Genomic DNA, 17,466 nt, shown 5'->3' with positions numbered 1-17,466 from the left:
GATTTCATTATTATAAAATATTTTTTTCTGCTATAGTTAATTATAACCAACATTTTACAGGAAGAGCGTTTACAGAAAAACATTAAAGAGTTAAAATATTGGTAATTCTAGCCTCGTGCTCAGTTTTTATCAGAATACATCACTTCCGTAGGGCCCTATGATTTCCGGGATAATGAAATCACGGGCGGAATTGCGGAATTGGCCAATTAACGCGTAATCTAGTGTTAACGCAGAATTTCATGGATTTTTACATATTTGGTTTGAAATTCTGAGAAGAATGTATGTCCGGTGAAAATGCAGCCCAGGGGAAGCAAATCTGGGCGACACAAACCCCTCAACCCGTCATTTCAGCTACAATGATGAAATCAAATCAATGAAAGCATGGCAAAGTAGCTCTCCACGGCTCTCCTTTCGTCGGCTAAAAGTTAAGAAACTCGACGCTATAAGCCGTCAGTGCCGAGCAGTTTGCACGTGACTTATGCAGTGTTTCCCACAATTTGACTAATTAGCCGCCACATACTGCGTTTCGGTTTTTAACACTGTTTAAAACACGCAGCGTATTCTTTCAGTTGTATTTCCCCGCTCTCCCTCCGTGAGAGACAGAGTGTGACTTTATTTAAACTTATATAAATGAATATAATTTATATTACAGTTTAAAGCTCATAACCATATTTTCTTGTTACTTGAAGAGTGCACTGTTATGTGTCATCATGCAGTATTTGTCCTGAAAAGGCTACTGAGTAAATGTCGGTATTACCTCAATAAATTTAAGGTCATTCCTAATTTATTTGTATTTAAAACCTTAAAAGCATACTATTTTTACAACTAAAATAACAGTCAAGGGTAAAAAAAAACCTAATTCCCAAAAATTAAAACAGAAAAAATGGAATATGGGAAAAAATAAGACGGAATGTGGGAAAAAATAAAATGGATTTCATAGGGCCCTACTTCCGATTGGCTGGTCGCATATGGTCTAGCCCCAGAAGTTCAGATATTTCAACACATCCAAAGCTCAAATCGGATCCAAATTTTCCGCATACGCATCATAACTCCCCGCTGCTACCATACGACTCTCCATTAGAAATGAATGACTTCCGGTCCGACTGCAGTCGTTTGTCGTGTGCAGTGGAAAGGCGGTGTCTTTAAAACTTTTCAAGGCCAGCAAGTTTCAATTCCTCAAGAAGCCTATGGAGTAGTATGCAGGAGTGATCCAGCTCTCAGATTTCATCAAAAATATCTTAATTTGTCTTACGGGGTTAGAACAACATGACAGTGAGCAAATACTGACAGAATTTACATTTTTGGGTGAACTATCCTACTATATGTGTATTCTATGCGGAAATGCATATGAGATTAACTTTACCACGCTTTGGCTTTTTGAATCTCAAATAAGAGTTTTTTTTTTTGGAAAATGAAGATGACTGACCTGTTTCTGTATTGCAGGTGAACCTGGAAAACCGGGATACGGTCAGGATGGGCGTGATGGAGAAAGGGGTCTACCTGGTTCCCCCGGTCCGTCGGGCGTTCCTGGACCTCCCGGTACAGCCGGACCACCCGGTTACTGCGATCCTTCGGCCTGTAATCTTAGTGCAGGCGCCGCACACCAGTCTCTCGAAGACTCTAGCTTGAAGGGACCGGGTAGAAACTAAAACGAAAAACCTTCAGGACATTCGGAGAGACTCCGTTACAGCTCTGCGAAGAGCACACATCATTATCGCCCCTCGCAGATCATTTTACTACAGCTGTGATGACTAAAACACTTTACCAGCTTCCCATGTTCACCCGGTGCAAATTAACTTTCACAGAACTTATTGGTCATCTAATGTTCTCTAGACTTTTTGGTTTTTCCAGCTTATACTTTAAATCCACAAACGTCAATTTGGCCTTCAGACCTGAGGCCTTTTTCATTTCTGTGTGGCAAAGATAAACCTGGCCGAAATATTAATGGTGCTCGAAGTTCATAACAGAAACGGCTGCTGGAGACCTGCTGTCAGAAACAAAAAGAGAGAAGATGTATTTAATGTATTCTATACATCTATGTAAATGATTGTGGTTTTGTATGAAATTCACTCCCTCTGCTAAAAAAAAAAAAACAATCAGTGTGATTTATTGTTCCAGGATTGTGGGCGGGAATGTGATGCATTTGATAAACACACAAGAAATGCAGATATGTCATTTCATGGTATTTCTATTTATTTTACATAGGTGTTTGATGACGATGAAGTTTGTACAGAGATCCAAGGGAGACACATTTGAATAAATTTGAATGTTTTTATATGAATTCAAAATAAATGGAGGTCTCAAACATTTTTATGATGCATTTTCCAATGCTTCTGACTGCACTCGTAACTCATTTCTCACTTAAATAACTCATTACATGCCAGTGCAAAATAGTGGCACAAACACATTCAGATTGCTCTTTTAGTGTAGATGCTAATTTGGAAATGCTGGCAAACTGAACTCGGCAATTACTCAATAGCAGAATCAAACTAAGGGTTGCAAAAATGTTATTCACTTCAATTAAAAATTTAAACATGAAATACAGACTTGATAATGGTTATGCATTAAGTGAATGCATGTTTATTAAATCAATTATTTAGATGTTAATTAAAATGAGACATTTTCTGAATATATAAAGTGGCATCAAAAAAGCATCTGGACACAAGACATCGGCGCATTAAAAACCAAAAACGTTTTACAAAAAGTTAAAGTAAATTTTTTTTAAAAACTTTTTACAAAAAGTTCCCTTAAAAATGTAAATTCTGCCATCATGTACTCACCCTCAAGTTGTTTCAACCCTGTATGAATTTCTTTCTTCTGTTGAACACAAGGAAGACATTTTTAAGAATGTCGGTAACCAGACAGTTGATTGGCCATTGACTTCAGAAGGGAAAAAAGTAAACTGGGCCCATCAACTGTCTGGTTACCAACATTATTCAAAATATCTTTCTTTGTAGTAAGAAATTTATACAGGTTTGAAACTACTTGAGTTTTTTTAAGGGAACTATTCCTTTAAGTTTGGAACAATAATAATTAAGTCTCCAAATTATTTTTGTTAATTCCACTGTACATACGCATATCTCATGCACTCAACATTTAAAACGACAACAATATGAGTGGAATTCTGAAAGTCTGAGCATCCTAAAAACACCAAGCAAAGGATAAAACTGCAATAAATATAGCAAATCCTTCTATCGCACATAATCTACAGAACATATTAATGGTATTGCAATATGACATTAAGTCACACAAGTATGGGAAACAACCAATAAAGTAAAATTATTAACAAATATTTTACATGACACCACAAAAAAAAAAGTACAATACTTTTCTAACTGAATATACAAAGAACCAAACGTGTTAGTACATTCATAGTTTAATATATAACAGTCTGCAAAGGCAAGTTACCTTCTGCCTACCATTTGAAATGAACTAGCCCTGGTTCCCCGATAACGTTCACTATTAGCGCGCTAAGAAGACTCGAAAGATACATTATACTAAAGTTGTTCATGTTCTTAAGTGTGTTCCCCGAAGTGTCCCTTAACACGCTGCCTCTTACGTTCGACGTCACAAAGGCGCTGTTCCAAGTGAAGATGCTGTCCCAAGTGAACGTGCTAAATTAGTTGGCATCGATTGCACAGGAATCAATTTTCCACTTCACGCGAAGGTGCATCACGGCGTTAAGAAAGACAACTATGCAAACGAAACTTTCCTCAAATTATTCCAGTAACATTTATTTTAACATAGTATAAGTTATCAGTAAAATATAGACTATTAATTAAATTATCAAATTGTCAGTAATATGTACACATGATATGTTGTGACGGGTAGATGAACCCTTGCTAATCATCCACCCTTATCCTGTTGTGCCACTTGTGCCGCTTCTTGACATGGGTTTAACGACTTTAAAAATGATGTACTACACTTTTATATTAATGGTAATGTACTTTACAATCAGAATTGATTGGCAAGCAGCTGCAGTTACTTCTGTTTAATGTGCTATTGACTACCATTGGTTAAAGGCTTCAAGCAAAATTATGCCGTGTTAGCCTAGCTAGCGCAGGTCTGAGAAGGTCTATCCGCTCCCTAATGAGTTGTCTTGGGAGGCGAAATTTTTTTAATATAGCCACGGCAGGCAAAATGTCAAAAGGGCTTAAGTTTTGCCGAATAAGAAAAATTGACATGGACTTCACGGCTCCGCGGCCGGCGCCATCTTTGATTCAATACAAAGACATGTCGGATTGCTGTCGCTTACTGGACACCACTCAGCTTACCCATTTTTAGATATTAGCCATTTAGAGCCAAATTGTTTGGCATATTTTAATTATCAAAAGTGATTACCAATTTAAATTTTTAACTTCCAGATAGCACACGTACGTCCCCAGACAGCAAACTGACATTGAATCAACGTGGAAACGACGTCTCTCATGACATTGAAACAACGTTGATTTGCTCATCGAATTAACGTTGAACCAACGTCAGACGCGGCATTCTTCAAAGCTAAATGAAATCGAAAATTGGTTTGCTTTCATAACGTTGAAACAACGCGTTGATTTCAAGTTGATTTTCCGTTAGTTTTGAAAGAATGACGCGTCTGACATTGGTTCAACGTTAATTCGATGAGCAAAACTATGTCAGATCAACGTTGTTTCGATGTCATATTTCCACGTTGATTCAATGTCAGTTTGCTATCTGGGTCTGCAAGATGTCTGTTAAAGATCACTTTATCTGGAAAGCATCTGCTATTTACTAACATCTGATAGACGTCTTTAAGATGTCAGTTTAACATACATTCTAAATCATTACATATTAAAGACATCTTCTAAACGTCTATTTGACATCTGACAGGAAACGTCCTATAGACGTATTGCTCTAAAAAAATTTGTCTTCCAGATCACATAGACATCTTTGTGATGTACGAATGACATTACGAAATAACCTACAGTAGGCTAATTACCACCATATTAGTTCTGATACCAAATAAATCAACTTCATAAATAGGCTGTATCCATTGCGACTAGCGTCTTGAGCTCAAACCACGCAAAGAGAGAGCTTACGAATGGTCCAGTCCAACCTTACGAAAGTGTGACTTATGGAAGATCTACTTAGCGTACGAACGTGTCGAGTTAAGAGAGAGGTTAAGGAATAGGTTCATAACTACTTATGGATAACAACGTTTTGGGAAACCGGGCCCTGAACTTTTTATCCCTCATACAGTATATAGTGTTTTGACATTGAAAATGTCCGAAAAAAACAAAAAACTGTTGCATATTCAGAGATATGTACGCAAGACACTACTGTTTCACAATGAATGTTAAATTAAGTACATTTATTAAAACAATGTACAATTAAATATGCAAACCAAATGCATCAACAAGACCAAGAACAACAAAATCTGACCACAATGAGCATTAATTCTATTGAGAACAGAACCATGTTATATCTTCCACATATTGAGTTGGTGATGCAGTGCATATCAGGTAGATGTGGTGTTTTGTCTTAAGACTGTCCTTCAAGTAAGTCCACAGTTTTAGCCCTTGAGAAACATATTGTATTCATGCTACATGTCATCAATTTCTTTATAGCCCATTTCTGTAAACTAAACATCTGTGGGTTGACTGAAAACCAATGCAAATATGTTTTTTTATGATAAATAAAGTTGACAGAACTTTCACTGCAGTTAAATGATCTCTAACAAAAAGAGCCTTATGACTTGATCCATCAATATTTAAACTCTCAGCAGAGGTAATCTGGTACATCACGTATATATATATATATATATATATATATATATATATATATATATATATACTGTATATATATACTGTATATATAAAGCATACAATTAAAAGAGTAAAACAGCAAAAACCTAATAAGGGTTTGCTTCGTCAAACGTACTTTTCGCTGCAAAGAAAGAAAGATGTAATGGAGGACGACTAGGAAGACGCAAACACAGCAAAAGCAGAATGTCACAACTGTCATCCACTCACATGACTCCAGTACACTCTCATCTTCTGAACAAAAGCAGATGAGTGAAGTCAAAAGATTCTATGACAGGGCATGTGAGCGGATATGTTACGTAATAATTAAGCGCCTTTCTGAAGATTCGGCTGAGGGCCGCTCGCTCAACCCAGAATGCCCTTATCTGACATGCTGGTTTGAGGATACGTGAAATGCGTCTAAGGTTGATGAGTTCAAATATTGTTTTAAAGAAGCTTATACATAAATTAACGCACAAATGATAAGGAATTGAAAGGGAGAGTGGAGAAACTGAGTTAGCAAAGATTCATTTTGTGAAATACTAACAGCGAAGTTCTTTTTCGTTCTATGTTTAGGGTAAAAAACAAAACAAATACCTTCGCAGCTGTTAGCAAACATCCCTTTTTTTTCTTCAAAAAATGTTTTTCACCTCACCGAGAAATAACGGTAATATCGAGAGGTCTCACATCTAATATTTATATTCATCTAAAAACTGCTCACTTTTTTATGGGGGCAAAAAAAAAAAAAAAAAAAAATTTCTACATCTAGTAATTCTGACTTCTTTCTCAGAATTGTGAGATATAAAGTTATAGCGAGTTATAACGTTAGAGTTGCAAGATATAAACTCCAAATGACTTTCTTGCAATTGCGAGTTTTTATCTTGCACTTCTGATTTCTTTTGTCAGAATCGTGAGATTTAAACTCTCTATTGTGTTGTAAACTTACAAAATCAGAATTGCAAAATATAAAATCGTAATTTACTTTTTCTTGCTATTGCCAGTTTATGTCTTGCAATTCTCTTTTGCAATTTTTTGCAATCAGAATTGTGAGATATAAACTCGCAATTGCAAGTAAAAAAATAAATAAAAACAATGACCTTTTCAATTTTTATTCCATGAGCGGTGTTTAGATGTATATGTAGCCTATATTAGGGGTGTGACGAGATCTCGCAATATTAACATGACAATCTTTCTCATCAAGTTGAAAGTTGTCTCATGAATAATGGAGTTGTGTTTGTGGTAAAAACTTCTACGGTGCTTAGATTATATTGTTCTGTCTTTTACTGCATATGATAATTCATAGCTACTCAGAAAGTAGAACTGAAGTGACATTCATTACAAGATGATTAGTTAAACCATTTCTAATGCACCTGGATTGTTTTGCATCATGTGACTGTCGAATAAAAGACAATAGAGTGCCGAAGTGATGACGTCACTTTGTAGGACAACTCGGAAGTTAGCGTCGCATGGGTTCCCTCGATCAAAAAGCTATGCTTTTTCCCTATAGAATTTTGGAAAATCGCAAAAAATAAGATCTGTGTTCAACAAAGAGTTGTGACCCTTACATGTTTTGTCTATCTAGATAATCTTTACAAGTTAATCCAAAATTTATACATTTTGAAGCCTATATAAAGATTAAAAAAAAAAAAAACACAAGCAGACACAATAAAGTTTAAAAAATATAACTGTGTGTTTTATGTCATAGATCAAAACGTGAAAATATTTAGAAGTTTTGTTCACCACAGACCTTATTTCAGGCGATTTAGCAAAAACCCATTCAAAAATCCCATAGACTTTAGAGTGAGGGAACCGGGAGTGCTAAAATGCTAACTCACTTCCGCGTTTTGGCCTACAGAGTGGCGTCGTAACTTCGGCACTCTATTTGTACATATTTCGCCACTGAAGTTTTGTTAAAAAACAGTGTTAAAATATCATCTCGTGCGTCAAGTGTATCGTCACATATTATATAGTTCATATGTACAGTGCGTTTTGCTCTCATAACAAAATAGGATAGTTTGAGATTCAGCTCTGCAATTCGGCACTCCAGTCAAATCATGTCACATTTATTTATACAATATGTAAGCAATAACTAACGACGGGCTGTTGAATTATTAAAAAATGTGGTAATGCAGCCACAATACGAAGCAGGGCTTTTAATTTGCAAAACTATTTTACTAATAAATCGTCCAAGCAGTGCTGACCACACTTTTGTGTGCGCGTTTGAGCGGGAGAAAGAGATTATGTGCTTTCTGTACAAAATGAAACGTAATTTTGTGCCAAAACACACGGAAATAATTTGTCGTTTTTAACTTATTGTTTACTTGCTCGGTCAGCATCACTGTGGGTTTTGGTTCTTTTGCTGTTGTAGGACAGGCGAAGTGATATGGAACTGTAATGCGGTCAAAACCTGCCTGGAACTACTTTAGCAGTGCATTTCCCTGAAAATAAGTACACACCTTAGAAAGTCCATCAACCAATCAGATTCAAGCATTCAACAGCTGTAGTATAAACCTTATGTAGCTCCACCTCTTTTCAGCGTTGCTCTCGTTGTGTTCGAACTGCTTCCGGTTTGTATTTCCACAGCATGAAGGTGAGATCTTACGGATTTATGAATGATTTAAAATTATTTCCGGTCTCATGACATTTGTTATGACATCTGATTCAAACATTACAATGCTCATAATAACTGTCGTTAACTCTACAATAAGTAAATCCACTTCACTAGCTAATTACCTTTCCACAGCAATGCCATAGAAATATACAGAGTTACCGCAAAAACGTTCAAAAACAAAATTATGCGTGCTTGTTTCTTTGCCGCATAAGGTCTATTTCATGTCAGAGCGGGATTCGTACCCATGTACGAATGTGAGCGATTGAGCGGAACATTGAGCGTCGCTCACATGCACATAGCAATGAGTCGACTCGAATATCTTACCTTACTGATTTTGGATCACCATATTAATGATGTCTATCAAATAAATAAATAATTCACCCTGGACTACAATCCTTGCAAAACGAAATTACACAGAAACATGGTTAAGACACACTGCTACCAATGAAAAAAAAAAAAAAAATGTACAAAGTTTGATGTTAAAAGGTTTGCCATTATGTTAAACTGTGAACATGAAATTGACAAATATGTCTTGTAAAAACATTCAAGTAACATGGAAGGACGCTTTCCATACAAAGCAAAAGAAATGAGAGATAATTAAATTCAAATGCAAAGATAAATATATTTAAAAGCACTTCACATCTTTTCTTTGGAAAATAACAAACCAAGTAAAGAACAAAATATACATACAACACCGATATAAGGGGGTTTAAACTTATTTCCCTGTAAACAATTAAAGCGTATCAATGTCATGAGCAGTTTTCACCTCACCAGCCCTGGCCAACACAGCGGGGATCACGAGTAGTATTTCTCCAATCGCTTCTCTTTGCTGTGTTTGGTCAAAAAACAAAATAAAAGTCTGATGCCACATTGAAGATATGGGATTCAAAGTCTAATTTAAACATGGAAATAAAATCAAAATAAAATAAGAAAGATAAAATGAACAACATATGAAATGAGATATTTCTGTCTGTGTTCATTTTCCGCTTTAAGGATACATTTGTTTATGATTATTAAATAAAATAATAAATAAATACTACAAAACAATAAATGAATATATAAAAAATACTTATTTATATATTACACTATTTTAGGATTTATTTACTGTTAATAATGTATGTCTTTATATTCAGCGCTCCATTACTGTATGTAACATCAGTGCATCTGAGGTGATAAACATGAAAATAACTCCCTTCACGAGCAGGGCTGGAAAGTACACTTCTTTAAAAGCAAAAAAATTTTGAAATAATTCAAATGCCTGTTATTTACATTAACTTAATATTTGTTATCATATGTTCTATATTAGATTGCATAGCGCCATCACAATTTAATTAAAACTCGACTTCACATCAGCCTGAAGAAAATAAGCGAACGCACGTAAAATTCTCATTTCACCTCCATTCGCCGTCTCATATAAACCTGTCCATTGTGATTAGTGTAATGACGGGACTTGAATTCTCACACCATACCGACAAAACATGGGAAATGAGTAAATGCATTGGTCACAAATATAGGAAATGAAACGGAGATAAATGATGAAATGACATCACCAGTCATGGCTGCACTACGGGGATGAGGTTTGCTCGAGTCTTCTCCTCCATTTCTTTTTAATAGGATTTTGAAGCTTATGTAGATGAGCTGGTTCATTGGTTTCTTATCAGGTTTGATGAGGAAGCGTAGGATTCTACCCGTCCCGTCTGGCGTGAGGATGGAAGCAGTCACTGGGGTTACATTTTCCCTGCGGACCTTGGGGCCCCGGGGCACCTGGAGGCCCCTGGAATCCCATTCCTGGTGAACCTGTGGACAAATCAGACAGGTGGTTTACCATGTGTGAAATTCATCACTATGTTGCTGGAGTGTTGTTGATTTACCATAGAGTGGTCACAACAGAATATTTCACAATATAAACACACAAAAAAATACTTTTAATGGGCTTGTTACCCTTTAACTGCGGAGGAAGGGGGGAAGAGGGAAACCACAGCACACAATGATAACGGTGTGCCGTGTAATTATCAAGAAGCCACAGTTAGAAGTCTCCTTTGTATTTTTTCACTTGAAGACAAATCAGTGAACTCTTTGTACCTCTATAAAAGAGCCGTTCATTAAAGAATGCCATAGTCATTAGTTTAGTTTAGAGCCATTATCTGCCCGAGCTTTTAAAAAGTTAAACATTAGAAGCACCAATTTAAATAATTGCTGTTATCTGGGTGTTGCAGATATCAAGAATGTTAAAAGTGTAAAGTACGGCCATCAGGGAAGCAATGAGGGCCTTTCTGGACCCCAGCAAAAACACAAAGCAATGTTTCTATGGTTCTACATGACAGAGTTTGATCTAGTTTATTCATTCTTACAACTCAACAAAACATATTCTGTCACGTAAGAGATAATGTACCTCTCACTCTTTTAAAAGAGATAAGCAAAAACAAGATTCGTTTTTTCTTAATTATCTCTACTCATTACGTACTGTAGCATCACGGCTCATGTATTTAAGGAATATTCTGGGTTAAATACAATTTAAGGTCCATTTGGAGAATCTGAGGCATGTGGTCAATTGCCAAAGAAAATAATTCAATTTTCCCTCATTTTGTAAAAACAAAGATTAAAGCGTGTTTAAGCTAATGCTCTTATGGAAAAGTCTAGAGCTGAAATGCAAAGGACTTACACTCATGTTCAAAAGTGTGGGGTCAGTAAGACTTTTTTTTATGTTTTTGAAAGGAGTCTCCTTTGCTCATCAAGGCTACATTTATTTGTTCAAAAATTCAGTAAAACAGAAATATTGTAAAATACTATTCCTATTTTAAATAGCTGTTTTCTATTTAAGCTTTGTATCTTTAGAAACCCAGTCATATTTTTGAATGGTCATGGTTTATTCACTCATTTTCCCCTGAGATGGGAGAAATAAGGATTTAAGTGTTTTACTTCTTGCTTATTATGACGTAAAAATCGTCGTTTTGCGTCATAATAAGCAGGAAGTCACATTTCATTAAAAAGTGTAGAGACTACAAACATTAGCTCATTAGTATTCAAGGGTGTGGGACCCACTCACGCTACAGGCCTATTACAGATCAGTGGGTGGGACTTTGATTGCAGATACTGAATCAATATCCACCATCTTGTTTGGAAGCTAAGCTTACAAGCGCTGTGGAGATAGTAAGTATGACAATGACGGAAGAAACTAAACATGATATGGAAGAAGAGGATTTTGAAGTTCTGCTACTCGAATCCGATGTTCATGGCTATCTTTATGAGTCGCAGTATAGTTTAGAGCAGCTGAGGCTGATGGAGGAACAGGAGGCGGCTGCCTGTCGCGGTCGAGGAGCCCGAACTGGCTCGAGCTGGGCGGACTGCTGGTGCATGTGCTCTCGTTGTGAACTACGAACACATATAGAGTCCGTCTGCTGCAAAAAATTTCAACAATCTCTGAATCAGACGAGCACACGGACGTTTGTGTTGTGATAGTTTCGCCTGATTGAACATCCAGGTATCATGCAGTAATTCACCATATAGAAATAAATACAAACGAGGAGTAATTCACTAATGAGTTTGCCAATGTAACATTAACAGGGTTTGTTGTTGTGGGAAGGAGGAGGTGGGAACCGGCGAACATTTAAACATTTTAATAGTAAAATGAACAAATACAAAACGAAAGTATAAGCCAGCAGCGCCTCATTGACTACTGCTGTAACGTTACTCACAACAGAAACAAAACAACATAAAATCAGGCCTGTTTATCTCTCCATCTGCCGTCGTCGCTGCTCATTTTATGCTTTCGCTCCTCCGTGCGAGACGCGAGACCGGCGCACGCCTCAGAGGTGTCTTTCATTATCACTCATGCCACCGGCCTCACACCGTCCTCTTACATCCCTCACCTCGATTGTCCTGCTCACCACAGCCAACTAACTAGACATTTTGTGTGAAATGAATTTCAAACTCTGGTGACAGCTAACATTAGCCTTGTAGACGGAACGGAAGAGTGATTTCTCTGGTTGTGCTGTTCCTGATCAGTGGGTGTGGCTTGTGGAGTTGTGCAATGTGGTGCATTGTGGGAGTTGTTGTCTTACATCCAAATGCGTCTTTTCTCGGTCAAGAGGGCACCAAATTCAAAAATTATTTTATATTTCGACTACATATATGATCCACTTTCAATAAAGATGATTAATGTTGAAATGGGTGAAATGCTCCTTTAAATATATTTTAAAATGTAATTTATTCCTGTGATGGTAAAGCTGAATTCTCAGCATCATTATTCCAGTCTTAAGTGTCACAAGATCCTTCAGAAATCATTCTAATATTTTGATTTACTGCTCAAGAAACATTTCTTATTACAGGTCATTTATATTTTTGTGGAAATTGTGATACATTTTTTTCTGGATTTCTTGATGAGTACAAAGCTGAAATGGAACTTGAAACAGAAATCATTATTTTTTTATATAATATTATATATTTTTACACATTTTTGATATAAATTTAATGTGTTCTTGCTGAACAATATTTTTATTTCTATAAAAACAAGTAAATTCATGTAAAAAGTAACATTTATTTTATGAATATAAAAAAGTCATTTTTGTACCTGGTGGGCCAGTTGGGCCTGGAGCTCCTGGAATTCCCAAACCCATTTGACCTCGTTCTCCTTTCTGCCCTCGATACCCTGCAGGGGTAAAACACACAAAAACCCAATGTCAGATGTAGAATACATATATTTAGTCTTTATACAGAGTAATAGTAGGGGGAGTAATAGTCAAGTGACTATTATTATAATCCGTTTCACTGTATACCATCTTTGAAAAAGCATTGACGGATCTTAGTTTAGCTGAGACATAACATCAAAAACAATTCTGTTCTAGATTCACATAAACTCAGACTTTACATTCCCATAGAAGTGCATTCTTAAAAAAAAGTTAGTTGGAAACAGTTGGAAACTGCACATAAAACCCTGTCCAAATTTGTTGTATTACACAACTAGTCTCATACAGTTTTCTAAGCCCTTCAAGAGTAATCACAAATCCATCTATCAGAAACACGCTTTCAAAGTATTTAAAGAGCACCACAAATGCTGACAGTGCTGGACGGGCAATGTCACACACAGCGGGCAGGCGAGACGAACAAACAAAAATGCATTAGCTGTTGCTGATCTTTTAGTTTTGTTTTCACACACTCAGTAAGAAACCATTCATAAGATCATCTTCTAATAACATGCCGAAAACTGCCTCCAGTCAAAACACACATGCATTGGTAATGTGTTTCCTTTAAGGCAGCCAAGCCTGAAACAGAAACACAGTAGGTGTTAATAAAGAAAATACCCAAGAGATGCCAAGTAATGCAGTAATCGTCAGTGTGACCGCCCGTACTAATTTACACAAGCAAACACACTAACTAGCTAGCTAACTAACTAAAGTGTGTCGACACCTTCAGATGCATTCATCCAATGCAATGGCATTCCAATGAAGGACAGAACTCTACCTGTGGCATCACATCATGGCTTCCTCACAACAACTGCAATACAAACTCCTGCTCGAGGAGGGAGTTCATACTGCACAAATATAAGGCAGGGGGAGCTGCAATACAATACTTGCCCTGCTAAGATCTTACATTTAAAATCATTTTTTCATACTGAGGAAAAAAAAGTCTAAACCTTGTGGAGAAATACAAATGAGAACGAAAACATTATAGTGTATTTACATTTAATTCAACATTGCATTTCCATGAAATTTGCTCATATAAACCACCAGTTAGTTTAAAAAAAATAATGTTGCATTGAGATTATCAAAAATCCTGGTATATTATTCACATAATCACTGCTCACTCAGCATTAAGTATAATTGGGTATGTTCTTGGGATGCAGGAAAATACAGCGTAAAATATCAGATACATTTTAAAGCTGCAGTCCGTAGTTTTTCCTCTTTGTCGCCATCTCTGTTCGAAATCTGCAATTGCAGTCATTAGCGGAATTATCAACTTTACTTGAGTTGTAGTTCGACACCGCACAGCGTGGATGAACACAATGTTTGAGAATCAGAATCACAGATTATTCTTTTTGGAAGTATGACCAACATAATCATTTTCGCCAGAAAGTGTCATCTGAACAAGTACAGTAACATCCACTTTTGTTCTGGTTTTGACATTGCAGTAAATCGTGCTGATTAAATCTAAAAATCGCTTATCACGCAAAACCGTGCAAATTAAACTTTGTTCTCAGGTTGTTAATGTTAGCAACGTCAGCATTGCGTGACTACATGTAATGTTCATCTGATATGTATTCTTGTTTTCGCATGGGTCCGGTTGCTTTTTCTGTAAGTTAGCCACTCCGAAGTCCGACCAAAGTCTTTCGCATTTTCAACAGTTGTCACTGGTGATCGTCGTTTGAACCTTTCTGGATCCTCCATCAAATTGATAAGTTTAATTATATCAAGTGCCGTGAGAAAAGGCCATAAATCTCCAACCAGTACTACTGGGATTTAAAACATTATTACAAGCTTACCGCTTTGAATCGAGCTAAGGCAAGCAGATAGTTTTGAACACTGACTGGTTATGTATTTTTTCAAATATGTATTTTGATCATTTTTAACCCCCCAAAAGCTACAGACTGCAGCTTTAATGAAACCAAGTTAGAGGTTTTCATCACCCTTTAAATGAAAAAAAATAATAATAATAATAAAATAAATGATACAAAGGGATTAAAAATTGTTATCCCAAAAAATGTGTTATACAAAAGCATGGCTGATTACAGGTTTGTAAAACAGCTGCATAAGTAGTTTTAGAGGTTATGATGTTATAAGACTCTCAAATCGCATGAACCATATATATGTGGTTCATGTGCATTTTAAGAAACAATATGAAACACAATAAATCATTTCATTTTAAGAATATATTTGAAATCAAAATTAAGTAAAAGTTAAACGGCATCCAAAAAAAGGCACAAAAATGACATAAAAAAAGCATAAGCATTTCAATTCAACACCAGCATTTGGAAGCGTTCTTGAAAAACACCTACAATGTTGCAGATTCTCATTTAGTATAACTAGCAAGAAAACAGACCCTGAGTGGAATTAATGTGACTCGAACACGTAAAGCATTCAAGATTTCTGAGATATTTGTCTTCATAATGATATATTTTAGCATATCACATGAAAAAAAAGTGGCCAAATTGAGGATTCCAAAGGAGGACAGACTCCAGCAGAGGATGACGAGGAATAATGAGGAAATATTACCCGCAAAGCCAAACTGAGGTGGACGTCAACATATGACAATAATAAAAAAAAAGATTAACCAGGACTAAAATCCCTGGTTTTCTCGTGCCTGCTAAGAATCATTTCTCTCCAACATTCTCCAAAAGCACAATCCACAGTTAAATGTGCGACACAACACAAATACATATTAAAGTGATAGAAATGAGGATTTCAGAGCTTCCTCCTCTGTTTGTAAATGCATCAACACAATCTATATATAAATAATACAATCTTCACAGATGTGTATACGCACTCAGCACAGCCCAAAGTATGCATTCTTTGCATGGACATCAATTATTAGAAGTTCAAATGTACACCATATAGTATGGCATCATTGTCTAATGGTTAAGGGTCCTTAGGAACTCAGACAGGAGGGACAGAACCAAACTGCATGTCATTATCAATGAGAAACCCAAGTGGAGAATGACATTTAGTTGCCAGTCTTTGATGAATGTTCAGAATTGCTTATTTTCCTCACCCCCCTTCGTTTTTTTTTTTTTTTTTTTTTTTTGCAGGGCTTAATCCAACAAAGTGAGCTATTGCGTGGCTTTTTTCCCATCCGCTCACTTCTTTATCTTTCTTGCTCTCACAAGTCTGTCCAGGGCGATATTACATCCACCTATTCTGGGCCGGTTCTTCATCCGTCTTCATATGTCCCGCCGGGCTCTCGGCACCATATGCCACTTTGTCAAGCAGCTAACCGTCTTCTTTCTTCTCTGACGTAGCCGGAAAGATTTTTGTGAAGCCCTCATGCATAATATTCCAATTAACGGCCATTTTTTGCATGGCGTGTAAGGAAGGGCATTACCATCTTGCTCATTTTCTAGTCTTCTGAGCTAGATACTGTTGGCTCAAATAGATGCTGACTCCTTTTTTTTACTCCTCAGCTTTTTTGATCAAAACTTGAGGTTTAAAGCTCGACTTGGCCATAACAGCAAGATGACCTCTACCCGCTCAGTTCAGTGTAACTCAATCATCTGAGGAGAAGCCAATACAGTAAATCCAAATATAATACATACCCATAAACACACTTTTACCTCATGAGAGAGAGGGAAAGAAAACAAAACCTGGAATCCTTGAGAAGCAAGCAAAAAAGCTTAATACTGGGGAAACGGATGAGTCATATAAATAAATCATGGTCTTGCTCATCTGTGTTTTTGTGTGAGCCAAGACCATCGTAGGAGCAGCGTAAAGAGGTCCATAATAGGTTTAGTCTTTTGGGTTTTGGCTCCTACCTTGGGAGCCTGGAGGTCCTGGCTCTCCAGGGGGTCCTGGGGAGCCATCGTTACCCGGTGGCCCCGGAGGGCCTTGTCGAGCCTGTGCGGCTAATATAGCTGCTGGGGTCTTCTGCAGCGAAGAGTAACTGTCTGAAAACCTCTCTGAAAAAAAGCACAATTAAGATATTATATTATATTAAACATCATATATCAAGGCATGAAACAGAGTAGTCAGTGAACAAAATGTCAAATTGTCCCCCAAATCAAATCAAATAAAAGATTAAATAAATAAAATACAATAAAAAAATACAAATATAACAAAATTAAATAAACGGAATAAACATTTAGTTGGGTCATCTATAGCCGTTTTGTGACCGTGGAGAGCGAAGGTTCGTTTCTCACTGGATTTGTCATCTATAAAGGTTAAAGAAAAAAATGAGCCGGGGTGCCCCTCACAAAAAAGTGGGGAAATTTTGTGAGAGCCCAATATCCAAAATGTTATTGGCAGTATTTTCTGATTTCCAGGGTAACAAAAAGAAATATTCATAATCCCCTCTGGTAATGTCTTTCATTGAATATATCAACAAAATGCTAAAATAATTTTGAACCTTGTTTTTTTCAATGGTGAGATTCGTCACTTCAAAATATATGCA

General features: G+C 36.6%; 2 protein-coding genes across 3 annotated transcripts in view; one reads left to right on the top strand and one right to left on the bottom strand.

The window, feature by feature from the left end:
- The window catches only part of col9a1b (collagen, type IX, alpha 1b), a 37,692-nt gene extending 36,015 nt beyond the window's left edge, over positions 1–1,677 (top strand). Inside the window, exon 32 of the mRNA XM_039651718.2 lies at positions 1,444–1,677. Coding sequence (XP_039507652.2) covers positions 1,444–1,649 — 206 coding nt within the window. The 3' untranslated portion in view covers positions 1,650–1,677. The remainder of the gene's footprint in view (positions 1–1,443) is intronic.
- A 677-nt stretch (positions 1,678–2,354) lies between these two features.
- col19a1 (collagen, type XIX, alpha 1) overlaps positions 2,355–17,466 on the bottom strand; it is a 215,356-nt gene continuing 200,244 nt past the window's right edge. For both annotated transcript variants that reach the window (XM_039651732.2, XM_039651740.2), the window contains 3 exons: positions 16,832–16,975; positions 12,941–13,018; positions 2,355–10,167 (listed from right to left, as the gene is read on the bottom strand). In XM_039651732.2, coding sequence (XP_039507666.2) covers positions 10,055–10,167; positions 12,941–13,018; positions 16,832–16,975 — 335 coding nt within the window. In that variant the 3' untranslated portion in view covers positions 2,355–10,054. The remainder of the gene's footprint in view (positions 10,168–12,940; positions 13,019–16,831; positions 16,976–17,466) is intronic.

Source organism: Pimephales promelas, chromosome 11, assembly GCF_988280905.1.
Source record: "Pimephales promelas chromosome 11, fPimPro1.hap1.1, whole genome shotgun sequence".
Classification (NCBI taxonomy): domain Eukaryota; kingdom Metazoa; phylum Chordata; class Actinopteri; order Cypriniformes; family Leuciscidae; genus Pimephales; species Pimephales promelas.
Note: the sequence above shows the minus strand (reverse complement) of the source record. Positions and strands in the feature narration are given on the sequence as shown.